The sequence below is a fragment of the Parambassis ranga genome, chromosome 2 (genome assembly GCF_900634625.1).
Source record: "Parambassis ranga chromosome 2, fParRan2.1, whole genome shotgun sequence".
Classification (NCBI taxonomy): Eukaryota; Metazoa; Chordata; class Actinopteri; family Ambassidae; genus Parambassis; species Parambassis ranga.
The window spans coordinates 9,621,791-9,647,571 of record NC_041023.1 but is presented as its reverse complement, the minus strand read 5'-3'; the positions used below and the strand labels follow the sequence as shown (position 1 = coordinate 9,647,571).

At 42.9% G+C, this 25,781-nt stretch overlaps 2 protein-coding genes across 28 annotated transcripts in view; both read left to right on the top strand.

Moving 5' to 3' along the window:
• Positions 1 to 836: 836 nt before the first annotated feature.
• On the top strand, positions 837 to 14,657 carry fbxl2 (F-box and leucine-rich repeat protein 2). The gene is made up of 14 exons (XM_028398760.1): positions 837 to 1,589; positions 5,183 to 5,244; positions 7,742 to 7,796; positions 8,888 to 8,962; positions 9,217 to 9,311; positions 9,712 to 9,876; positions 9,960 to 10,086; positions 10,784 to 10,858; positions 10,954 to 11,084; positions 11,315 to 11,375; positions 11,482 to 11,526; positions 11,864 to 11,920; positions 12,049 to 12,261; positions 12,440 to 14,657. Exons 1-14 carry the CDS (start codon positions 1,560 to 1,562, stop codon positions 12,545 to 12,547), a joined length of 1,299 nt encoding a protein of 432 aa, XP_028254561.1. The 5' UTR covers positions 837 to 1,559; the 3' UTR covers positions 12,548 to 14,657.
• A 351-nt stretch (positions 14,658 to 15,008) lies between these two features.
• Positions 15,009 to 25,781, top strand: part of clasp2 (cytoplasmic linker associated protein 2) — a 44,284-nt gene continuing 33,511 nt past the window's right edge. For all 27 annotated transcript variants that reach the window (XM_028398743.1, XM_028398741.1, XM_028398735.1 and 24 more), the window contains exons 1-6: positions 15,009 to 15,943; positions 19,634 to 19,712; positions 22,260 to 22,363; positions 22,750 to 22,841; positions 23,637 to 23,712; positions 24,402 to 24,499. In XM_028398743.1, coding sequence (XP_028254544.1) covers positions 15,746 to 15,943; positions 19,634 to 19,712; positions 22,260 to 22,363; positions 22,750 to 22,841; positions 23,637 to 23,712; positions 24,402 to 24,499 — 647 coding nt within the window. In that variant the 5' untranslated portion in view covers positions 15,009 to 15,745. The remainder of the gene's footprint in view (positions 15,944 to 19,633; positions 19,713 to 22,259; positions 22,364 to 22,749; positions 22,842 to 23,636; positions 23,713 to 24,401; positions 24,500 to 25,781) is intronic.

The window sequence follows — 25,781 nt, the reverse complement described above, 5'->3', positions numbered from 1 at the left end:
CATTGGTGTATGTAATGCCCATGTGAGTTACATTAAAACAGACTGAGTAGGTGTGCTGCATTACTGCCAAGATCCTCACCTGGATCAAAAAGTCAAACAGGAGGAAGTAGAAGAGAAAAAAGTGTTCCTTTTTTTCTTTCCACTTATACTCATCTACTTATATTATCCCTGTCATCCTGTTTATCAGAGGCTAAACGAAAATGACAGTAAGAGGGCCTAATTAGAGAAAGTCCCTCCTGGTATCTCTACATGTCCCATCCAGTTTCCACTAAATGATACTGTATTTGCTTGTGTTGCTTGTGTTTATTGTATTTATTGTTTTTTGATATGCTGCTGCTACAACTTCTATCTAAACATTGTGTCCTTGTTCCACTGAGCAGAGAGGAAGCTGGCTGTGTAAGAACGCCCTCTAGCTGTAAAGAGGGAGAAAACCTCTAAAGATATGTGCTGGATCTATATCTCCAGTCTGTCTGCAGCCAAACCTGCTTCAATATCAGATATAGAAAAGAGAAAATACCTGAAAATGAATGTAGACTACTACAGAGTAATGAACTGTGCAAGACTGATCTTGTTCTAAAGTAGAATTTTAATTTTTCTATTGAAAAAGCTGGAGGTATTTATATTATGTAACATATTTTTACTCATGTTTTTATTTGAATGCAGATTTTTTTTAGGTATTTTTATTTTCTCTTCTTCCACTGCTGCGTCTATAGCCCGTTTATGTAACGCAGAGGTGACATTATAAGTTGTTTTTGTGTCCACAGGTTGGAGTCTGAGCGTGGCCACAGTCACACATCTCCCTCGGGGGTGAGGTCCTGGTCGCGGCGGTCACAGATGTGAGTGTTTTCCTTCCCTCGGTGATCGCAGCCGTGGGGTCGCGTCAGGTCTCGGCGCCGTGTGGGACGGCTGTTCCTGTGGCTGCGCTGAGAAGGCCGCTTTGTCGTTATTTGTCCAGACATCTGCAAGACCCCACAATCAAAACAAATCGACCACGCGTGCTTTTCCCGCAGCAATGACGTCACGTCGCCCCTCCTCCTCTCACCCCCGCAAGTAAACAGAAAACGGCGAGGAAAGCGCTCGTGTCAGTCGCTGTACGTGCGTTTCGATGCGGAGAATGTGCGGAGAGACGCGCAGACGGACCTGCGTGCGTGTTTTCTTGTAAAAGTGTGCGGTTGTTTCAGCGCCAGCTGACTTGCGCCGAAGCGATGAAGGGAGAGGCGGAAGTGAAGTCACTTGACAGACCGTCCATGTTATTATTGTTATTTTGGTAGCCCTGTGATGAGACGGGCTGGGGAGCCGCTGCTCTCCGAGACGACGAGCGTTAACGACACTGCAGGCCGCCCCGGACCGACACCAGCCTCACCACCGCCTCACGGACCCGGAGACAGGAGCCTCGCTGGCGGCTGGGGAGGCGGAGGAGGAGGGGGGAGGGCGTGAAGACCCAGCTTCAGCTCGGGCTCCTACACTCCGACCGACCAAAAATAAAACGGCGACAAAAACAATAATCGGCTCGACTGGTGTGTGTGCGCGGTGTGGAGCAGGGACGATCCGCCGCAGACATGAACGGTATCACCAAGGGCCGGTTCGAGGTATGACACGGGGAGTGGACCAGCAACGGTTAAACTGTTTGTTTCTAGTAGACGTGGGAGTCGTGGGCTTGTATAAGTGTGTGTACGTGTGTGTGTGTGTGTGTGTGTAGTCGGCCGTGCTCAGCTCCTAATTTTACTTGAGGCGTTGTGTTGGTCAAGGGTAATCCGAAATCCTGTTGTTGTCCTGCCGCACCAGCAGACAGCCACAACATGGAGCTCAGGACTGCGGGACAGGAGGGCTGTGGCCGAGGAGAGTCAATATATCAGGGCCGGGGCTGGCTGCCACTGTCGCCTGAGGTTACAGGAGGGCTTTCAGGAGGGGCTGCAGATGGAGACTAATGTTACAAACAGTGTACTGTGGCAGCATTCAATTAGTCATCACTTGGCAGATAACACTGTGACACCACCTGTAATACCTGTGAATGACAGGTGCCTGCGGAGGCTTGGTAGCTGTCTGTGTGTGTGTGAGAATACAGGTAGTCCCTTCTGAGTGCTATGAATAATCAGTCTGACTTTTCATATATCCATGATCATTTGGCAGGAGAGTGGTAAACACACTGTCATAAGAAAATATGACAACACTTCCATTTAAAAGTTTGTTGTATCTGTACATGCAGCATTAAACAAATGCCCTTTACAGATAACGTTGTAATGCACCCTCTTAATGGCGACACATTTTATTTCCTCTTTTATTTCATCTACCAATGTCACGATCAGATTTTTTTGCCCAAATGAATTAAATATAGAAAATTAAAGGGAAGATAATGTCATCAGTCTCCTTTTGTCTTTGGTGCTACCTAACCAATAACCAGGTGAGGGGAAAAAGTGCAACACCAAGGCAACTGACCTTTAACAGCTTAATCTAACATTTGTGGGCTGGCCCTGCTATGGTGGAATCTGCAGGATGATGCAGGTAAAGGTGTAATCCCTCCCTTTTTGCAGCATTTCCTGCAGACTGAGTTCACCTGACATTGGGAAAAAAACAACAATAGTTGACAGGTGATTGGATAAAACTTCATCAGATCAATCAATTTAATTGCCGCCCACCAAAAACATACCTGTTACTGGTGGTAGTGCTCTGATCAGATGAATAGCATGAAACATTGCAACATGGACCACTGTGTGATCTCACAAATCTGTATTAATCTACATTATGAAGTACAGTAGTTGAGTGAGTATACTTCTACCATTGTGTAGTAGCTTTGAGTGTTTGACACCTGTTTAATAACAATCATCATGTTTTGCTTTGTCAGCATTGTTTGTATAAGTGTCACCAATCCTGACGTCACCCTGTCACCGAGGTTTTTATAGACTGCCCCTTCACCTGCAATCAGTTTGATCCGGAATATTGATCAAACATTGTTGAAATTTGACTCGATCCTCGTCTGTGGTATGAACATATGTATCTGAATTTGAACACAAGATGTTAGTGGTGCTGATGTGTGTTGCCATATCAGTGGATTTCTTCACAGAGCTCTAAGCTGCTTAGATGAAAACTAGTTGTATGGTGGGAAACAGGCTGGTTATGTGTGGCACATTCAGAGGTAAAGGGGTACGAGAGGAGGACTTCACAATCCACGCCTGTCACTGGCTGTTTGTAGTTGTTCTAGTGTAGGTTTGCCAACTGAACACACGACACATAATCCAGATCTAATTTCCTCATAGTTGCTTTATTGTGGCAAGGAGACTCCAGGCCTGAGCCAAACAAGCTCCACAAACCGACTTGCATGTTACACTGGTTGTACACTGTCTAGGAAGTATGACTGCAGAGAGGAGCTCCCTGCTCGGGAATGCTGCTCTTCTGGCACTGGGAACAAGGGCACTAGAACAATGAGGTGATAACGTTAATGAAGATTGCATGCCAGAAATAACTTCGAACCTTGATGCTATGATGAGTCTGTATGTCTGAAAGTCTGATTGAGCTTGCAGAACTTTTTGTTTGGCCTTGGCCTTCTCTGTATTGTGTGTGCCACCACATGTTTGTTAAAGGAGGGGGTCAAAGGTGAGTTATGTGTTACAGAGGTGGTTTGGAATGAAATCTAAATTTAGTCCTAAATCCTAAGCCACCTCTGGCTTTAGAGAGAGTGACTGAGTCAATATGCCGTGTGTTAACGGGTCAAGTTCTCATCATCAGGTCACCAACATAACTTCAGTTATGTTGGTAACTTTTCTGCACTTCGTCTGCAGCTGGTCTCCTACTTCTCAGAATCGAATGTTTTCTTCAGGAAAACGGTGCTTATGGTGTATGGACTAGCCCAGATCTTACATGTTCCTCTCACCCAGAAGTCTGAAAAAGTTTGCACAGTTGACTCTTTTCTAGAGTTTTCCTTTCTGCGTTTGTTCATCTTGTGTGTCATGTTCAATGTCACCAACAGGAAAAACAGCAAGAAGTTAATTCTTCAGTACTTATCTGATATAACTGGTTGAAGATAGCACCTGATAGAGAGCAGCAGTATAGCTAATATAGCTAAAGTAGCCAATGTAATGTTAGACGGAGGAGTTGCTAATGCAGGCATTTAATAACTCGTGCAGGAGGAGGAAATCAGTGTTACTCTCCAGTTACTCATGTTCACCAGTTATGGTGTTTGCTATGCCAATATACTCAGCCAACAGACCAGAAAATACAATATTGCATTTTTAGCACAGGGACCAGAGATGGAAAATGTTTTAACTGTATCCTAGAGCTGTTATAGTTAGTCAATAAGTTCAGATCTGTATCAGTCTGCTGTGCTGTTACCTGAGATGTTAAAATACAAAGTCTCTTTTTCTCTTTTGACCCCACTTCCTGTAAAAATGACCTTTGTTTTCCTCCTCTTCTTCTCCTCTGATTGTAGCACAGTTTCTTTGTTTGCCTTTGTCTCGTACGTCCCTCTCCATCACTGCTTCCTCTGTTGTGGTTCCATCTGTCGTGAAGCTCGGGGAAGACGTTTTCCGAATCAAACCTCTGCTCACCCCTGTGCCTCTCCTCCCTCTCCCTTTGTGTTTTCACCCCCCTCATTAGATACAGTTTCTGAGCCATGAGGATACAAGTGTATCACTGGCAGCGTGCGTGTCTGCAGAGGCACAGTGAATGTGGGTGTTTGCCGTAATTTAAATTCATGGCTGAACACGGCCCACCTGATCGAGAATGTTCTGCCTCTGTTTTTCAGAGGGGTCTGAATTGAATCACCTGCGAGTGTGTGAATGTGTGAATGTGTGTGTGCATGTCCCACTCAGCAGATGGCCAGACATCCAGTGAGTAGACTAATTGAGATAAGCATGCCAACAAGCTGACCAGGCTAACAGAATTATAAGCTTGTAAGGAGGGGACATGGGAAGCCAAACGTAGCTCTGTTTATTAGCATAGCTTAAGGAAGTGATAGCTTATTGCTCAGCAGTAACTGTAAACATAGTCATTCTGTTTTTAATAAACACGTTTAGCATTGTTGACATGTAGAACCACGTGATTCTCAGGCTTGTTTATGTCTCTTTGCTGCACTGATCTTGCGACGAATGAGGTGTTTTGATTTCTCCTACAGTTGTGATAGCTTGTTGCTGTCTCACTGCACCTCACACACACAGGCTTATTGCTATTGTTTATCTTCTCTCTGCAGGTGTTCTCAAACAGCGATGAAGCCCCCATTAACAAGAAGCTCCCCAAAGAGCTTCTTCTTAGGTGAGATTGATAATGCACAACCATTACATAAACAAATACACACACACACACAACACACACACACATTATACATACACACAAAAACCCACAACATCCTCTGGGAGAATGGCTAAGGTCAGGGTTACTCATTAGCTGAAGCAGCCTTGAACTGTGTGTGTGTTTTGTCACTAGTGATGTATGTCTGCCACTACCCTGAAATGTGGTTCTGTTAACTGTGTGACCTACAGACCAATATTTAGTCCTGCAGCAGCAGTACATGACCCATAAATCTGACATCATCGCACACAGGCTCAACCAAGCTCCTCCTCCATACTGATGTATATATGGATTATTGAGTGTGTGTTGTGCTTACTGCAGTGCCCCTGCATGCACCTCTGTTGACACATGATGTGTTTGTCTCTGCATGTGTGAAACACTCCCAGCCCTATGCAAACTGTATGTCTGTGTATGTGTGCTATAAATAGCTCGTCTTAGCTGGTGGGGAATTCCGCAGTGCTGTGCTCCATCTGTACTCCACAGAGACCACCAGTGAACCCATTACAACCAGCACACTTTCACTGGTGGCGGACAAAAAAAAACACAGACTCACACGCCACTAGCAAGCTGCAACCCATGACCTACTGTCATGTTGAGATAGTTACACAACATCAGCTGTGAGGAAGACTCATTGTGATGGCAGTAAATCTTGTTTTTAAACCATGGAAAGTGGGTTAACTGGAGTGTTTTTAAAAAAAAAATAATAATTTGGTTATATCCTGCCACTGCTGTACACAGTGATTATGTTGTTCCTGTAGCTTTTGTGTAACCCAGTTCTCTCTCTCTCTCTCTCTCTCTGTCGTCTTGTAGAGGCAAACTCGAAATCACTTGTATTAGAACCTTCATGGGTTTAGACTATATAAAGATGGGCAAATCCTCAGTGACTTCAACCTAAGGAACTCTGAAAGGGGTTTGAAGCTCATTGTGTTGCCCCTGGCCACCAGCAGTTCAGCAGTGTGTGGCTCCAAGAATGGGCAGAGAGGCGGAGCCTAAATTACAAGGCACTGGTATAAACTGTGCCATGATTTAGACGAACTTCATCTGACTGACAACCCTCAGTGAGAGTGTGTTTCGACTGGATCAGGGTCTTCTAACCAAGAAGCACTGACTCAGCACTTTCCCCGCCACACAAATTCATGTTCGTGAGTTGTTGCTATGGCAACCAGTCTCCGGACTTGTGGTGAGGGCTCGCCTCTCTCTCTGTCTCTCTCTCTCTCTCTTATCTAGCCATGCTTGAAGGGCCAGGTGTACATTTTGTCAACAAATGGGATTGCACTCCATTAAAATCCTATTAGGTACGATGTCCGAAAAACAAGCATACTCAGGCGGGATTTGACGGTGTTCTGCCTGTGTTCAGAGGCAGCACCGGAGCCTCTGTGTGTGTGTTGAAGTGATGTTGCACCTCTGAATTTTTAGTCACTATTCAGCAGTCACTCTCTTAATTTAAAACATATTTTCAGCTGTTACTCTTATATTTTTAATTATGAACGTCAGACACTTTAACAGGACTCACATAATCAGATTGAATGATTGCTCCCCTGTGAGTAAGATTAACAGAAATCTTTTGTGGGTAGTAAAAAGCCTCTCTCATACATAATGGAAACTCAGATTGCACTTGATTAAAACAGACAGTCAGTCAATGATCAGCGTCATGGCCATTAAACAGTTATTAGCAGGAATCGATTGATCGGTAAGCGTCTCTGGTGGCCAGCAGCCACACTGAGGGTTGCTAGTGTGTCCATGTTTTAGTCTGTGTGTGAAAGTGCATGTGTATCACGTGCGTGTGGGTGTCTTAGTGTTGCTTAGTCGATTGTATGCGTGTAACTCCTTCACACAGTGATATAGATTAAACAGACATGTCCCAACATGCCCTGTCCTAACACACATCAAAACACACAGCCTTTGTCTGCGTCTATATGAAGGAAACAATAGCCAGCTCCTGTTTCCTGGGGTTAAAAGGACATTCAGACCCCAGCTGCACTCAAAGCTCTGGCACGATGACAGTTCTCTGAATACCTGACAATTTTCTATAGATTTCACCCTTTAGGTCACGTCTGTAAGCTGTAACAGGTCATTTTAACACTGAGAACTGAGAGGAGAAGGTTCTATACAGTCAGCTTCACATAGATGTGCGTTCATGTGCATATGTATATGTATTTGTCTGTCGGTCTCTGCCTGTCTATGGCCTTGCCTGTCTGAGTGCCAGAGATTACTCATTGGCAGATTAATGGATTGAGCTGACCCAGTAGCCTGCTGCATGCAGCCCTTTGTGGCTGACCGGCCCACAGCTCAAACACTGCCTGTCTGTGGGGCTCTCCTGCCACCAGCCAAACACAGGGGATTGTTCTGTATTCCCATGCATAAAAAAAAACCATATGCTCACTACAGGATAAGATACTCACACATAACGTTGAGCTGGAAACAGAGATTGCTCATGTTTCCCTCTTGTCTTCTTTTGTAGAATATTCTCCTATCTTGATGTGGTTACACTCTGTAGGTGTGCCCAGGTATCCAAGGTAAGCACCTCCATTCCAAACCAACATAATCAAACCACCACCTGTGTACTAACACACTCATTGTTTAAAAAGAATGGATTGAAGTAATTCTAAACTATGATAGCATTAGGTTTAAACTGCTTTCTAAAGTAAATGTTTATAATACAGTGCCCTCTGCTGGTTGTGGACCACTGCTCTGCCATAGTGGCACTGCAGCTGAAAGCCATTTATGAATGAGGTATCTGTGAATTATAACAAGGCCCCTGGCACGTGGACTCTGAATGCAGTGCTGTACTGGGAGCTTTTCTTTCAACAGCTCCAGTGCATTCCTATAAGAAAAAATATTTTTTCTTTACCTGCAACAAAGCACCAAGTGAATTTTGTCTTTCTGTGGTACATGTAAAAATATCTAAGCTGTCATATGTAACTATTTGACTTCTAAGGTACAAATGTTTATAATATTTTCTCAAGGGCAGAGTCTGGGTCCTGTCCAGTACTTTTTTTGGTTTGTTGGCCTTTTGTTGTTATTTTTATGGGCTGTGAACATTTGATCACAACATAAATTGTAACCAACCACCAACCTGGTTGAGTATTAGTACTACACAGTTTGCAGGACCAGGCCTTAACAACTTTAACATTGCCTGGTGCCAGTGACATTGGGGAGAGATGTTTTAAGTGCTGTGTGTAGAAGCAGAAGTGCAGCAACAGTTTCATGCTAGGTTCTTTTGCTCCACTCGAAAAACGTCCTCCATCTTGAGGTTTAACCTGCCTGTTACCTTTTAGACTTTCCACCTGAGCATCATCTTAGCTTTTTTAACTGTTGACAACCTTAAAAGAATCAAGAAATTAAAAATAAGAACAGTCTGAGTTGTTTTGTTGTTTTATGACTCACAGAGCAGCACTCCAGAAATTTCTGTTTACAAAGAGCCTACATTAAAAAAGCAGAAAATCAAATGAAGGGGGAGAGAGGGGCCAGAATTTGACACAGTTTATGTTTACACAAACCCATAGGTGTACTGGACAGTAGAGGTTGACTATGACTACCATGTTCATCAAATTGATGGATGTTGTGATAAAAGTCTGCTTCCACAACCTGTCTGTCACCTTTTCAGGCATGGAATGTCCTGGCACTGGATGGCAGCAACTGGCAGAAGATCGACTTGTTCAACTTCCAGACAGACATAGAGGTGAGGGGTGTGTTTATCAGATGGAGAATAGTAAAGATGCTGGTGGTTAGAATGCACAGTATTTCTGTGTGTGTGTGCTTGCCTGTGTGCTGTGTGTGAATCTGAACGCTTGTTGAGTAGCTATTATCCAGCCCAAGGCTTAGTGCTGGGTCAGTAGGCTTTGGTGCCGACCGTGACGTCACAGCTGATCCTCTGTCCTGTGGCCCAAGTCATGTTTGTCTCTCTCTCTCTCTCGCTGTCCCTGTGTGTCTCAGGGTCGGGTGGTGGAGAACATTTCGAAGCGTTGTGGAGGCTTCTTGAGGCAGCTCAGCCTCAGAGGCTGCCTGAGTGTTGGAGATGCCTCCATGAAGTGAGATTCTCCACATCATTATTATTAAGTGTGCAGAAGTCCCCCTCTTGTTTGGTGATTATTGGCTGTGTCCCTGTGTGATTGTGTGTAATGTTTCTGGGTTGTATTCCTTCATATCCCATGGGACTCTGTGATTTTTAATTCCATTTAACCCCACTTGACAGGGTAAACCAAAAAACAAATAGAAGACTCTATCAGCTTTTTAACCGCAGATTTAAATGAATACATGCTGTTCTTTGGGGACAAAGGCTTTTGTATAATATAGTGAGTCTCCCGGGGGCCTGTAGATGATTCTTAATTGCCTCCTGAGCAACTCCCAGCATCTCAAGTCTTATTTATTCAATGAAGCAACTCTGGAGAGACTCCCATTCTCCCTCCTCACTGTTGGTCTCTTTCCCAGGACATTTGCACAGAACTGCAGAAACATTGAGGTGTTGAACCTGAACGGCTGCACCAAGATCACAGACAGCACCTGCCTCAGCCTCAGCAAGTTTTGCTCTAAACTCAAACAGCTAGATCTCACCTCTTGTGTGTCTGTCAGCAACCACTCTCTTAAGGCCCTCAGGTAACACCGGCCTCTACAATGTGCAACAGTTTAGAAAATAATAAGCGAATTGATCATCTGTTTTGTATGTGTTGTGTCTACAGTGATGGATGCAGAATGCTGGAGATATTAAACCTGTCATGGTGTGACCAGATCACACGTGATGGGATCGAGGCCCTAGCTAGAGGCTGCACTGGTTTACGAGCACTGTTCCTCAGAGGCTGCACACAGGTACAGAAGGCTTATGTGCATGTGCAGTTTTATATTTATCTTCTTATGTTTTATTTAGCAGAAGAGAAATTAAAAACAAATGAAAAAAACAACAGCCAATTAAAAACCAATTCTTATGAGGTCAGATTGTTTAATTAAACACTAAACCCTACATGGAGCACTTATTTCCCAGAGCTAAAAAATGGCTGAAGTGAATCTTGACGTTCCAAACTGTATATTTTGTATTCTGTGGTGTTACTGCTTTTATTTTAAAACTAAATTTTAACCTCAACCTCATAAACCCTTTTTATGTGTCAGTTTGTGTTAGAACAGAATAGATTAGAATAGAGCTTTATTGATCCTTGGCAGGAAAGCGTCGTTACAGCATCACAATCACCAACACCCAGCTCCCACTTACAGCCTAATGGCTGAACTAGCAATAAATAAGACACAATATACAATATATATCAAAAAAGAATAAAGAATACAGTATATTTAAGAGTTAAGGTACTAAAAGAACAATAATATAGTTGGACTGGTGTTTCTTTTTCCTCTTCAGGCTTTGTTTGTTTCTTAGTTTGGAACACAACCCATGAATCAGCTTTTGAGGGCGCACAGAGGAAAGTAGTAGAGTGCACAAAGGGAAAACTGAACACATTGTCCCCAATATATGTCTGTGTCTTCACTGATAACGCAGTGCAATTTTATTTTTCCCCAGCTGGACGATGGAGCATTGAAACACCTTCAGAAACACTGCCCAGAACTCACCACCATCAACATGCAGTCTTGCACAGTAAGACAAACATTACATTTTTAAGGGTGGAAGAGACTGATAATAATACAAGCCGGTGTTTTGTGTAATTTGTTTTGCGTTTATGTTGCCTCCAGCAAATAACAGATGAAGGCCTGGTCAGTCTGTGCCGAGGATGCCACAAGCTGCAGATCCTCTGTGTGTCTGGTTGCAGTAACATCACTGATGCCTCTCTCACTGCACTGGGACTTAACTGTCCCCGACTCAAGTAAGGAACACACACACGCAAACAAACATCTTCGATGTGACTGATATCATTTTCAAAACGGGCCTGAATCATCTCTTTTATTCCAACCAAGTTTATAACATGTAAATTTTGCTGAAAAGGTTTGACATTGTGGATGAGATCTCCTCAGGCTCGCTCACAAATTGCTGCTTTTGTTAACATTTTTAAATAAACTGCAATAATCCTACAGTTTTATGCATCTGTCTTCTAAGGATCCTTGAAGCTGCACGATGCTCCCATGTTACGGACGCTGGGTTCACTGTGTTGGCCAGAGTGAGTTACACTTTGCCTTTATATCCTCAAACTATTATTAAGTCCAGCCATGCATTTTACTTTGCTGTCTCACGTATCTCACAAAATCATCTGTTTATCTTCACAGAATTGTCATGAGCTTGAAAAGATGGACTTAGAAGAATGTATTTTGGTAAGAGAATTTCTTTATTTACTCAAACTTGTGGTATTTATTAATGATGAATTTGACATAATTTCTAATATTTTTTAGCATAGTGTAGGTTAGACTGTATGAGAAGGACAGATGGGGTTGTGTGCATGATGGTGTGTTGCACACTGAGCAGTCCTGTCGTCTGAGAACTTAAATCACTTTTGACAAAAAGCAGAGATGTGTGGAGAAAACAGAGAAAAATGTATTAGTCGGATTTTCAGAACAAGACACAGGCCTCCAAAGACAAAGACACTGAGCCTCTCAGCTGTTCCTAGACATATGAGAACAGTTCGTTAATCAAGCTTTGTCCTCTCCTCAGGTGACAGATAACACCCTGGTTCAGCTGTCAATCCACTGCCCTCGCCTGCAAGCCCTGGTAAACATTACATCTGCATGATTGAGTTCATGCCAGATTTTTTTCTCAGTGTGTGTGTGCACCTTATGCAAACTTTAATCCGTCTATTGTGTGCATGCCTTTAATCATGTCTCCTCTGTCATGAATAGTCCCTATCTCACTGCGAGCTGATCACGGATGATGGCATCAGAGCTCTGAGCAGCAGTACCTGTGGCCAAGAGCACCTCACAGTGGTGGAGCTGGATAACTGCCCCCTCATTACTGATGTGACTCTTGAGCACCTAAAAAGCTGCCATCGTTTGGAACGCATTGAGCTCTACGACTGTCAGCAAGTCACCAGGGCTGGAATCAAACGCATCAGGGTAGGTAGAAAAACAGATTTTGATCAGATACTGTAGAGTTTATAAAATGCATCTCTGCTCTGCTTTTAAATACATATCAAAGTTTAGAAGAGCAGTGTGTGGCCATTAAATACAAAGATACACCTATAAGCATTGTCATCTTGTACATAAAGATGTAATGTATTTCTTTCATGCACAGGCCCACCTCCCTGAGATCAAGGTCCATGCCTACTTTGCCCCAGTGACACCCCCTCCCTCTGTACATGGAGGTGGCCAGCGTCTGTGCCGCTGCTGCATCATCCTCTGACAGTGGAGGGCCAGGGGGGGCCACCTCTGTCTACAGGTCCTGCTGCTCTGATATGGGCTGAAATGGGGTGGGTTAGGGACTGGGGTCAGGCGTGGGGGAGAGGAGGGGCTGGACCCACTCGCTGCTCCTGATCACCGATCAACACATAGACTGATCACCGCTGATCCCTGATCAGTTGAACCCGCCCCTTCTCTCTCCTCTCTTGCTCACCGATCAGGACTGCAGCAGCCCCGAGATATGGCGTGGAGGGGTGGGAGGAAGGGACATGGATGGACGGACTCTCTCTCTCTCTCTCTTTTCTCTCTCTGGCTCGTTTTCTCTCTCTTGCTCTCTCTCTCACTGTAAAGACAAAAACAGATTCTCCACTCCATTGTGCTCCTCACACCCCTGACTCCCTACCTGCGAGGGTGTAAAGGACTGCATCCGGACAGCTCCAGCTGGAGGGAGGGCGTCTAATCTGTGGAGCTGCAATGCATCATGTTCAAACTAAACTAAAAAAAAAAAATGATGATATGTCATCTTGGACAATAGCTCACTCTCTGTGGAGTATCATCTCAACCAATCACGTGACACCTCGACGTGACCATCCTGTGATTTATTCTGCTTTGACCAATAAACACACAGCGAGGAGCGGGAGGAGAGCTGAGCTGTGGGTGAAAGGCAGATCGTCTGGATATAAACAGTCAAGCTTTGGCACAGTGAGCTCAGCTCTACAGCATAGAGGAGTTGGGGGGTGGGGGGGGGCAAAAATTACAAAATAGGACAATGTGACATATTTGTGCATCTGACAAACTTCTGTTGAAGATTTTGATTCTGTTTGTACAGAGAATGTTTTGCAATGAAAAAATACACTTATGGCAACTCGCTCAAAAATTGGGGAAGCCGAGAAATATTTTTTTTCTGTTTTTTTCAGTGCTTAATGTAATTGTCCATGCCTGTCTATTCAGAGAGGGAGATATGCTTGTCTTTCTTTTTGAAATGTAAAACTGTTGCTGTTTGACAAAAAAAAGGACCTATGATTCAGACCCTCAGTGTCGAAAAGCGTTATGTTATGACACTGTATGCTGCTGGGATGAGTGGCCTCTCCTGTGTTCTGCTGGGTCGTGTTGGCTTGTAGGCCCTGATCCAATCCTGTCAGTAGCTCTGTGCACTAGCTCCTACTTGACCACTTAAGCATTTGTTTACATCCTGGGATTAGGTTAGCACCACAGACTAACTTGTTTACATCAACAGGCCTCCTACCCCCTTCTATTCAGAGTGAAACTGACTCTGAATATTTTACTAATACAACTGTGGCATACACACTGTTTTCAAGTGGACTGCGACGTCCATTATTGATTTATTGCTGTGTAATATCAGTCAGGGCTAACACTGGTGTATCTTTGCTTCAAAAGTGAAATGAAATTTTTCTTAAAGCCAAGATAATGTGTGTGCAAAGGCACCTCAACTTTTGACAATCACAGGACTTGATGTATTTGAATGTTAATTTAGTATTTTTTGGTGTACTTGTCAAATTATTGATGATGTAGAATGCTGTAAAATGAATTGGCTGTTTTCATAAAACTCCAATAGCTTTAGGTCACATGCAGCACATTAATTAAAACTGGACACACATTTGGTGACATGGGCTAATCTAATATCTTTAATTGACCCCTAATATACTCATCCAAAGCCACAAAACACATGTGACTACTAGAATGTGATATGCAGTGAATCAAAAGCCCCAAAACGGACAGTTTATGTCATTTTATACTGACACTCCTTCAGATCAGCAGCATCTCACCATCTGTCTTGCCATGCAGGAATGCCACCACTTCAACAATACAACAAAAAAGCAGCTTGTAATAGTGTGCTAAACAACAGACTGGCAAATGCTGTGTAGTGCTCAAAGACTGGGGAGACTGGCAGGACTATGGATAGGACTGAAAAGACAGCAGACAGGAAACTAAAGAAAGACTCAGAAGAACTCAGATACATAGCTGACTTGACTGGCTGTGATACTAATGCCCTCTGTTTGACAGCTGTTTAACAGTTTTATGTTTAAGAAAATAAAGAAACAAATGAAAAAAATAAACAAATGAATAAATAAAGGTGACTAATAGTAAACGTGCGTTGTCTCTGCGGTGTGAATTGTCTCTAAACAAGACTTTTATTTGTATACAGTAGTATACAGCAGCAAACTCAAAACAGGCTCTGTATGTTTTCAGCCGCCAGATGGCACCAGAGAGCCGTGTAGGCGGCTGACACGCCCACATAAACCTTAGTTTGATTCCTGACCTCACATAAAACAGAAATAATTTAACCATTATTAAAGACACAATAGACTGCATGACAGTCTATTGTGTGTTTGTATATCTTCATTTAAGCAAGGCTGTGACTCACCATATACTTGTTTACTTTTTATTTTACATCAGGCACTTTTCAGGGTAGCCCTGCGGTGTGCGAAGACCCAACGGCCTGATCGTTGATCGGTTGCGCCTCCTGATGAACTGCAGTCCCGGCAAAGCGAAGGCTTTCAGCGCCTCTTAATTGGTCTAACGGCACCACGCAATCTCTGATTATTTCTGGATTAGAGAGGAACCAGTTACGACGGGATTGGATCTAAGCGTTTGTTGTGGAAGTTTGGTGCAACTTTCCCGCAGACGGAGTCGACAGCAGAAACACTTACAGACTGTGGTCATGGACTAGGAGAGCGGAGTGGAGCCAGGCATTAGGCCTGTTCTTTAGCTAGCTGAGCTAGCTTGTGTGAAGCTTGTTGGGTCGCTGTGCTAACTAGCTAGGCGCTAATTTTGTTAGCATAACAGACAGCCAACCGGCGCTGTTAGCTTGTTTGAAGAGTGTATATTGGAGAAACCTGCGGGGATCGTTTACATTTACACATTTCCCGAAGTTTCGACAAGTTTTAAGTACATTTTGAGCTAACGTTGGAAAACTAGCGAGCTACGCTTTTGTCGTAACAACACAAGTCGAGGTTTTGAATTGTGCAGAGGGATGATTAGTGGGCTAAATTACTAATTTTTTTCACAAGATATTGCATGTTGATGACCAAACATCGGTTAGACGCAGTCCAGACCGCACCGCCTCTCCCTTCCACGGGATTACGGTTCACATCTCCAGACTTTCACATCCCATCACACCGACCACAGTCTCCTGTCTTCGGCCGGCTTCCGTGGCTGGCCACAAGGCACTGAGTGCCCAATGGAGGATCATGACAACATGGACTATTTTTACCAGCAGGTACTGCAGAAAGATGTTACTCGAAGATTGCAGGTCGGCCAGGATCTCATTGACTACCTGAATGACCCGCACCGCTCTCCGGACGTAGAGCAGGACAAACCTCGACTGGATAAGACCATAGATGAGTTAACGGGATGGGTGAACTCCAGCAATTTCAAGGTGAGAAAAATAATGGGCAGTCAACGCATTATTGCAGTGTCCCCATAGCAGCTATCCTATCGGCCCTGTGTTTTCGCTAAGAGAAAGAGAGGGAGAGGACATTGATATTTTTCTCAAGAGGCTTAGATCACTGTGTGGAATTAACTGAGATCAGACTTGTAAACAAATTGTTGTCACGTTTGTTATACGAGGAAGACCTAATCTTAACCTCCACCAAGGCACAAGATTTAATATGCATTATCACCAAACCCAAAAAATCAGTGGTAGATCTTTTTGACAGCTTTGAAGTCTAATCCTGGTTCATAGGAGGCAGACATTTTTAAATTTCCTCCCAGCAAGAGAAGTACTTTTACAGGGCATTCCTGTGGTTTGTTGGGGTTTGACTGTCTGTTGGAAGGAGACCCATTGTCAGGACTATAGTTTACTGGAGCATTGGATGTGATGGGGGAGGGGTTACAAGACTCATTGTTATTGTTTTATTTGATCTATTCGTTGCTCATTATCTCTGTCCTCTCATATATTCTTCAGTTTTTCTGTCCTTGTGTTTAATGTGTGTGTGAGAGAGAGAGAGAGAAAGAGAGAGACAGACTTGTTTGCATTACTTGCCTTATCTCAGAAACCCTGGAATGTGGCATTTTTGCCAAGGCATCACCCTAATCCAGTCAAATCAAAACAGTCTGAAAGTTGACTCCCAAGTTGCTTTTGAGAACTGATTAGCATTAGCATTGTCTGCACTGACATGCAGGGCTCAGCAAGACTCTGACAGAGTGTGTATTCAGCATAACAAAGCATCCTCAGCATCCTCAGCACATGTGGTGGACAATGCCAATGTGTCATAGATGGCAGAAACATGAATAAGCATAGGTTTATATCTAGAAGATCTCCTTAATATAAGGGAAAAAACTCAAGATACACGAAAATATTAAAACTTAAAATGTTTGATATTTGTTTGATGTTACAGCAATATGTCTTATTGCACTTGCTGGTGCTATTGTCAATTGTGATCTGTCACTACTCTACCCCCACAACATCTGTCTCTGGCTGTGACATAGAACTTTTAATGTTGTTTAGATTTGTGGATGCCGCACATGATAACTTAAGCTCAGATCATTGTTGGTCCAGTGATGTGCATCATGTCAAACGTTACCCTCCAGAGGCCTTAATATAGCACGCTTTTAGCAATGCAAAGCAAAAAGGTAGGTGGAGTTAGCTAGACGCAAGATGCAAGAAGAAGAAGACAATACAGGTGGTGTTTTTGGAGATGCGGTAAAGAGTTGGCCGACAACACATTAGACGAGATTCAGTAAAGGTGACTATTATACGCAGTTGGACATAATTCAGTATTTCTTCTGTCTCATGGCTGTATTTCTCTATACCATACAGTTTTGTGCTCCTCGCTTGTCCTTTTTTCAAACAGTTAACTTCACCTATTCCAACTGACAGACCAGCAGACCTGCCTTATAGTTTGCGCAGACTGCATTACAGAGGATGTGGTGCCTATACCCTGAGAACATTAATACTGCATGCTGCATTTATGGACAGAAGCTGGTCTAGATGACTGGACATCTACACTGTTTAGACTGCATATTTTGTATGAACTGTGCAAGATCTAATAAGAAATGTCAGACATCCTATGTTATTTTGGCATGAAATTGTGCTAAAGTAAAATGAGAATACAGCCTACATCAATAAAGTAACACACAAAAGCCAGATTCATATGAGTTAGGACAATCTACGTCCGCATCGGTACGCTCATGTCTCCATGAAACAATGAAAATATTTTTGTGTTGGCCTGGAAACTGTTGAACTGTAGTCAGGGTCACACAATGGTCTGCACTTGAATATTTCTGGGTGCATTATTGTCAGTCATATGGCTGGGTATTGTTCACATGTGAACCAGTACTGGTGCCAAGAATTGTGGTGTAATGCAAATGATGCCCTTAACAGTAGAGTTTGGTATCCCAACTGTATCAGTGTGCGAGTAACTACGGTAGATGGGGGTATTTTCGCGCTTAATGTAGCTAGATTAAATCCTAGAACTCAAATATAGGAATATTATGTCTTCTCTTGTCATCATTCTTAAAAACAAGAACACCTTAGCAGTGTTCTGAGTCACAGAAAAAAAATCATGTAATAATGAACATTTTGTCTCCCTCCAAGTGTTACTTTGTGAGTCTTGGTTGCACTTTTCATTCCAAATTCATTTTAAGCTTTCCTAGAATCCAGAGTAAACCCTCTACATGGTATGCTTATTAGCAGACTAAGCGACCCTATGTACTAACCTGAGCCTTCACAAAGAACCATTCATACAGGGCCAAATATTTACTGTTTACCTAAGCTGACATTTTGAAGCTTGTAATACATGCGTGTGTCAGAGTTACTCAATCACATGTCCCACGTCCCTCTCAAATAGTTTTTTTGTTAATATTTAAGGCCCTGTTTTCTTTTGTTCAGGGGGTCTGTAGAACAGGAGACAACCTTCTATCCTCTCCATTTTCTCTTATCAAAAACAGATCACAAGTCCTTTCCATCTCTCATCCCCTGCCTTTACGTCACTGCCTCTCTAACTGAAGGTGCCATATGGTTGTGGGCGCCAAGCTTGTTGGGGTGCTGGTTAAAGGAGAGGGGGAGGGAGCCTGGAGGCTGTTTCCATCCTGTACTGCTTCTCCCACTGCCATTTTTTTCTACTCTTCCACCCTTCCCCCCAAATTAGGTCAGTTTGGGGGAGTCATCATATTGACCCCAGGCTCATGTTTCCTTTCCAGGTGATTTTTCTGCTAATACTTGGCTTTTATTCCTGCTTCCTGTTTTCCTCATCATGCCTCCTGTCCTCCCCCCACTTTGTTACTGTAGTTACCTGGCTCAGCTGTTTCTTTGACTATAATAGGAAAAAACTGTAGTCTGACTCCCTACCCAGTGCAGGACAGAGTCTGGAGAATGATGTTTAAATGGATTTTCTTTTTTGGAACGTTCAGTTTTACCACAATGCTGCCAAAACAAGCATTCCAGGAGCACAGCGCAGAGTGGGATGTGATCCTAATCAGGAACACAGTGGAAAAACTCAACTCTACATCTAGACATAAAAATATGTCCACATTCCCTCTGCTGGTCCTGTCATAACCAAGTTTTCTTATTAGTCTGAGGTAAATACCAACAAAGGGCAAGGAGTTGGGGGACATTATTATGTCTCATACCCACCTGAACATTCACTTTCACAGGTTCATTGTGTTGATGTACAAGTCATTGGACACAATGGTGTTACATAAACAAGAGTGTTGAGACACACATGGAATTTGTGGCTGAAGTGGCAAAGATTTGCTGAATTTATTGACACAGATGTTCCAGCAGAGGGTCAAATATTAGTGTGTCCATCAGGCTATCGTGTTTACGTCCTTGCTGGTTGAAGCTGTGGCCACAAAGACCTGCGACAACTGCAAAGCCATTTGACCAAATATATACTTGGGGTTGTACCAACAATTTACCCTTTGAGACTTTACTCACAAAAAAGATAAAAGCTGATGTTAATGGGTCTTAGTGGGTTTCTGTCCAGTGTGAAGAGGGTGAAAAAGTGTGACACTATGTGGTTCATTCAGATCTGGGGTGGGGTCTGATCTTAAAAAAGTGATTATCTGGTGATCAAAATGTCAAATCTGACTTTCTGTAACCTTTGTCTCATTCTGTGTTGTGTAGGTGGCACTGTTGGGGATAGACATCTGCGGTGCATTTGTGGATCGCATTGGAGAGCGGTTCAAAGGATACCTTGGAACAGGTAATATGTCTTATCTTTCTCCACCCTGCATTTTTCGGTCATGTTCTACTTGCAGCACCTTCGTAAAGTTTGTTTGATCTCGAAATTATCTTGCAAAAACACATCAAAGGGGATTTTTATTTTGCTTATGAAATGTTGGGAGTTTTTAAACAACTTTATGTTACACACAAATTATGATTGTGGTGGTTTTCTTACTCCTGAACAAATTGTTTTAACATTTAGTTTGTTTATCAGAGGGTTTAAAGATGTTTCATCTGCCACCATTCTTTAACCTTACCAGCAATTGAAGAGATTGTCCTCCTGATTTCAGTATAGATTTGAAACTTAAATATATTTTTACTCACAAAAACGTATTTATCATGCTGTGTTTTGCTCTTTTAAACTAGCAAGTGTGACAGATTGTGTATTGCTGTACAGACACTTCAGCATTTTGGCCCACGTCCTACCACTTTGTCTCTCACTTCCACTTTGTGGTTCCTCTGAGACTGACCAGAAGCAGTGCTGTCAGGCCTGGCACCACCCCTACTCTATTACACATCTGTTACTCTATATTTAAGTCCTACTGTAGCTCAGATTATTACATCCCAAAAAACAAACCTTGCATCCATGACCTCATACACGGAATCCTGTATCAAATTCCATCCTCTGTTATGTGTGTCCTGTCAGTGCCAGTCTTTGTGTGTGTCCGCTTAAGGTGTCACCAGCTGTCTTTGTCAGCCAGACTGCCTCTTGTTGCCAGCAAACATGCTCAACCCTGCAGTGCTGCTCTGAGATGACATGACTTGTCATACTTTGCAAAGCTTGCCACCAGACAAACTCTCTGTCTGCAGATTGCCCAGGACAGTGCCCTAGCTGAGCTGTGTGTTTCAGATTGATGGTAAAAACATCTAGTCTGAGCACTGCAGGCTCTGGAATCTCCCTCTATCCTTCTGCCTTCCAGCTCTCCTTTCCTGTGCTTTCTCCTCCTGCCTGCCCCTGCACCCACCCTCCTCCCACACACATGCACACACACTGAAGGGAGGAAGCTGAGATCATTGACACTAAATGAGTGTATTGATCTACAGCACTGACTTATTGTACAGGGTTCCTCTATGGCATGTGTGTGCGTTTGTGCATTGACAGTGTCCTGATGACTCTGCCAAGTAGCTCCCTTGTAGTGGAAAAGAAACATGCTGTGATTTTTTTAAACAACTGATTTGCCTCTTGGATTGTTCTGTTGAGGTTTGACTGTGTGTATGTTTTTAACTTTACTACAGCAAATGATGTGGTAATATGTGACAATGCCCCCTCTGTCATTTTTTATGTTTGCGGGTATTGTCCTTGTTGCCAAGGCAACCAGCTGTTATGGTAGTACGCACACACTTACATACAGGAAAAGGACAGATGACATCACTCTATCACTCCCCTCGCTGATGTTTCAGACTAGGAATGTTGGTAGGAGTGTGTGTGTGTGTGTGTGTGTGTTTGTGTGCTCATGCCATTCTGTGTGTTTTATGTGTTATCTCATTGTGTGAATGTCAAAGGGAGGTTTTATGCAACTCAGAAAGTTTGGGACTTTGAGAGACATGAAAAGGCAAAAACTGCTCTGTAAGCTGTCAATGAGAACCAGGGACTCTGCAGTCATACATCTTTAAAAACATCTATATATGCAATTTCCCCATTGTGGGACTAATAAAGGTTTCTTAATCTTAATCTAACTCGATAAATATACCTTCATTTTTCAGTTAGGGAAGACAAGAAAAATTTTAGGGGACAATTTCAGCGTGTTGTGTGCTTTGAGTATTTATGGGAGTCTTATTACAATGAGCTGTTGTTCATGTAATAAGCTGTGCTACCATATCAGACGTATGACAGAGAAAACTGTTGTTGTGTTAACCTTTGGATACCCTAACAAATCTTGTTAGTAGGGTCAGTTCAATAAATCATATTGGTCTTTTTGTGGGATTTGTCGATTACCATAGACTGTATGTCGCATTTAATCAGTCAAGTTTTTAGAAACAGCTGTGTTTCTGTTAAACGAATATTAAAGCTGAAAATACACAAAGCTTATGGCAGGTTCATATTTCATAGGAGCTCTCTAGAGTTCATTTGGATGGCAGCATTGCTTTTTTATTCTTTGCTCAGTGTGTCATGACATTAGATAGGCCCCGCTGACATGAGAGTATTTAGTGATCTTGACATAAATTTAGTCACGGTCCATTTCTTGTTTCCTGTCCTTCCTGTCTTGTCAGAGCTCTGGTGCTGATGGTGGCGTTGTAAAGTGTTTACATTGCATTGACTGTCCTTCTCTGTCATACATTAACACACTATTCTAAATGTGATTTTTTTTTTAATCTTTCTATGTTGGTGCCTTTTAAAAGCACTCCACTTGGGGGCAGTCTGTGGCATTTAAATCTTGAAGATCCTTTCAGTGTCATGTGTGGCCCAATTTCTCCTGTATGATTGATAAGTACAAATTGAACTGGATTTTTAAAATATTACCTCTTATCACCACCCCCACCCTCTCTTTTTGTCCCTCCCTTTGGCCATGTTTCCATCTTTTTGTAGTGTTGCCAGCTCTGGTTGACCGGCTGGGAGATGGAAAGGACCAGGTCAGGGAGAACAGCCAAGCTCTCATCCTTCGCTGCATGGAGCTGACTGCTGTGCCCATGGTGAGATGGACTCCGATTTGCACAGAAAAATCAGCATCAGAGAAAATTCTCTGGCGTTAAACAAGGGGTTGATTTCAAACAATCCAATTCAACATGGAACAACTGACAGCACATGTTTGAAAAGTTTCAGTTGTGCATAAAGTTAAATTGTGTGATTGTATACAGACCACTGTGGAGCGACTATAGTTTGGCTCCCTCTTCTGGACATTAAAAGCATCTGATAGACTTTTGTGTCACTACACCATGCATGCACATTTCCATAGATTGTAACCTCTTCTGTATCTGTAGTCAGCTCAACCACAGAGCCATGTTGTTGTTGTTCCTGCTGATATCTAATTTCTCTCGCTCTTCCTGTCACTATTATCCGACTCATTCTCCCTGTCCAGTACGTCTGGGAAAGACTGCTTCCTGGTTTCAAACACAAGAACTTCCGCAGCCGAGAAGGACTCTGCCTCTGTCTCAGTGCCACACTCAGCACGTGAGTAACTTCCCCCTCCTAGCCTGTGTCACATCAAGGGTGAAATGTAAATGTTTGTGAAGTAAAAAATCTGTTAAAAGTTGTCATAATATATGAATACATCTTGGTTGCAGAGAAATACACAAAATTGATAGATTAATGCAAGTATGACACGGTATGGGTTATTAAATGATTTACGTAATAAGGGGTGCATAGTGCTCTTACTGCTACATTTTATGGCCTGTTTGGTGTTTAAGAAACACACACACTATGTCTATGTTAATCCTCTTCACTGTTTGTTTGACTTAGTAGTGGTAGAACACGTAAAACAAATGCCTCCACCACTTCATCATGTTGTTCATTTCTAAATGAAAGTGTGTTCCTTCATTTAGTTATGAGCTTAATCCATAGATCCTGCCCTCATAGAATCTCATACAGACAGCGAGTAGAGGAAATCTTGGTTTTAGTTACCTCGGATTTTGCAAGCTCAAACTAGTAAACAAACATACCTGTGGCCAAAACACTAAACAGCTGCTTGTTTGAGAGTAGTTAGGAGCTACTAAGGTCGGCCTGTACAGTATTTTCCACCACAAGGTTACACACACAACAATTCTAGGGTGTGAGAGTAGCTGTGCTAATTTTAGCATATTTTTGCTAATGGAAAGTGACACTGTTGTGCTAAATGCTAAGCTGCTACCTAATTGTAAAAGGCATTTGGTGCACATACTCAGGCAGTTTGTTAGGAATCAATTGATGGACCAAAACATGGCTTTTACATTTGTCTCGTTTTTCTGTCTCCCTTTGTCTCTCTCCTAGGTATGGAGCCCATACACTGAGCCTTAGTAAAATAGTTCCTTATCTCTGCACTCTAACTGGAGACCAAAATCCACAGGTAAGAGACACTGTGCTGTGATAATATTATACACAATTAACATGTGAGTTTAAACGTGAGTTGATGGAGGTCATTGTTTCTTCCTCTTCCCTGTCTATATTTGAGCCTGTGGTTTAGCTTTCAGCCCCTTGAGTGTGTTGGCAGTGATGTAAGGGCAGCTCAGTGATTATTACTGTTATTAGTAAGGGGATTGGCTTTCTAGACCACCCCCTCTCCCAGCTTCTTTGCTGAATCAGGAGCACTGACACGCAGTTGTTAAACTGAACAACGATCCTAGCACTGAATATGTGTGAGAGTGAGAGAGGAATAGTGAGAGAATGATTTCACCTCCTGTGGAGTTGCACCCCAAAGCTGAAATCTGCTTCAATCTTCTACCCAATGATTATCTACCCACATACTGTCTCAGCCAATCAACATCCTCAACAGACCTGCCCACCCTCCGTTGCAGAGAATCCCTTTAACAACGTCCAACTACCCAACCACAATAGTGTGCACAACATGACTAGCAAATCAAAAGTCTCCCATAAGAAAGCAGTGTGTATAGGCCCTTAAGGGTTTATATAGAAATATGTGATTGTTTACATCATTTATTTAGGAAATAATTCAGAAAATCACCTTAAACTTTTTTCAAAGCACATCATACATCTTGTGGAGCAAGATGTAAATTGGTCAATGTCTGTTGTCTGCAGGTACGTGAGGCATCTGTGACAACGTTGGTGGATGTTTATCGTCACGTCGGAGAGAGGGTCAGAGCAGACCTGGGAAAGAGAGGACTTCCAGCTGCACGGTGAGTTTCCCTGCTTTTGTCTGTTATTGATAAGCTCCCTCTTTGTAAGCCCTGGTAGTATTTTTTTTTTGTGTGGAGGGCCTATGGGTCCCATGGCCTTGGCACTCAGTCTGTCCCAGGCCACACCATGCACCACTCTGCCCTTCACACACACAGAGACACTTTCATCCGGAGGACAATGCTGACCAGCTGAGGGAGCAGGGTGGGAGGAGCCAGCTGGGGTACACAGGCGTTTGGTGGAGTACCAGAATTGGGGAAAAAATTGGTGTGTGTTTTTTTGTGGGTTCAAGTCACCTCAAGAGGGTCATTGAGTGGTTTTGTCCTTCTTTGGTCGTCGTGGTTACATGTGCAGGGTTGTAGGTTATTCTAAGCACACAGTGACCCCCTCAGTCCCCCCTGTTTTCCTCTTTCTCCCATGTGTCATTAATGCAGCAGCCAGTGTTGTATGCTGACTGCTCAGCATGAGTCTTGCGTCTGTGAATGCTGGCTGTGGCCATGTGTCATGTGTTGCGAATATTAAGCCAGTCTGTCTCCAGTGTAAACACACTGCCTGTGTGTGTGTGGGGATTTATGCAGACTGTTATGTCTGTCTGCCTTAGGTTATATAAGTGGATGTCGACATATAGGTCTGAAACCTATGCATGCGTTTCTTCTGTTGAAATTGTGCAATTTATGCACTTCTTTAAACTATACATACATTTCTTCATACCTGGTGTGCAGCTCAGATGTGTTATTCCTTATTTCTATTAATAATAGTGCAGCACTGGTATAAATAAGTTACAGTAATTATGTGTAAATCCACAAAACGTACAAATTTAAAATAATACATCAAACTGCAGTACCAGCTGCGTATTGCTATCAAAACTAAAGCTCTTCAGGCAGAGAGCCCCAGTGTGAAAGTTGTAACATGGACAAGGTTATGTGTGTCATCTCAGAGTAGGTTTGTGTTAATATATGGTTGCTAGGTGGAATGCAGGAATGCTGCCAGGGTCTTGCTGACTGGATCACATGTCAGCTCTGTTGGGCTGGCATCAAATAATGGAGAGAAGGGTGTCATCATAACAGGGCAAAGTGTGCAGAAGGCCAAAAAATGAAAATGGAAAGGGTAATGTTATTGAAAAGTGTCTGTGTTTTCTTTGTCACAAAGTTTAATCAAAACCAACATTATCAAATTATGTAATTATTCATTTTTATATAATTATTTGTGTACATTAATTATACAATTATACAATTACCTTTGTGTGCATTGTTTGGCAGCAAGGTTCTGAATGTTTAAAATTAG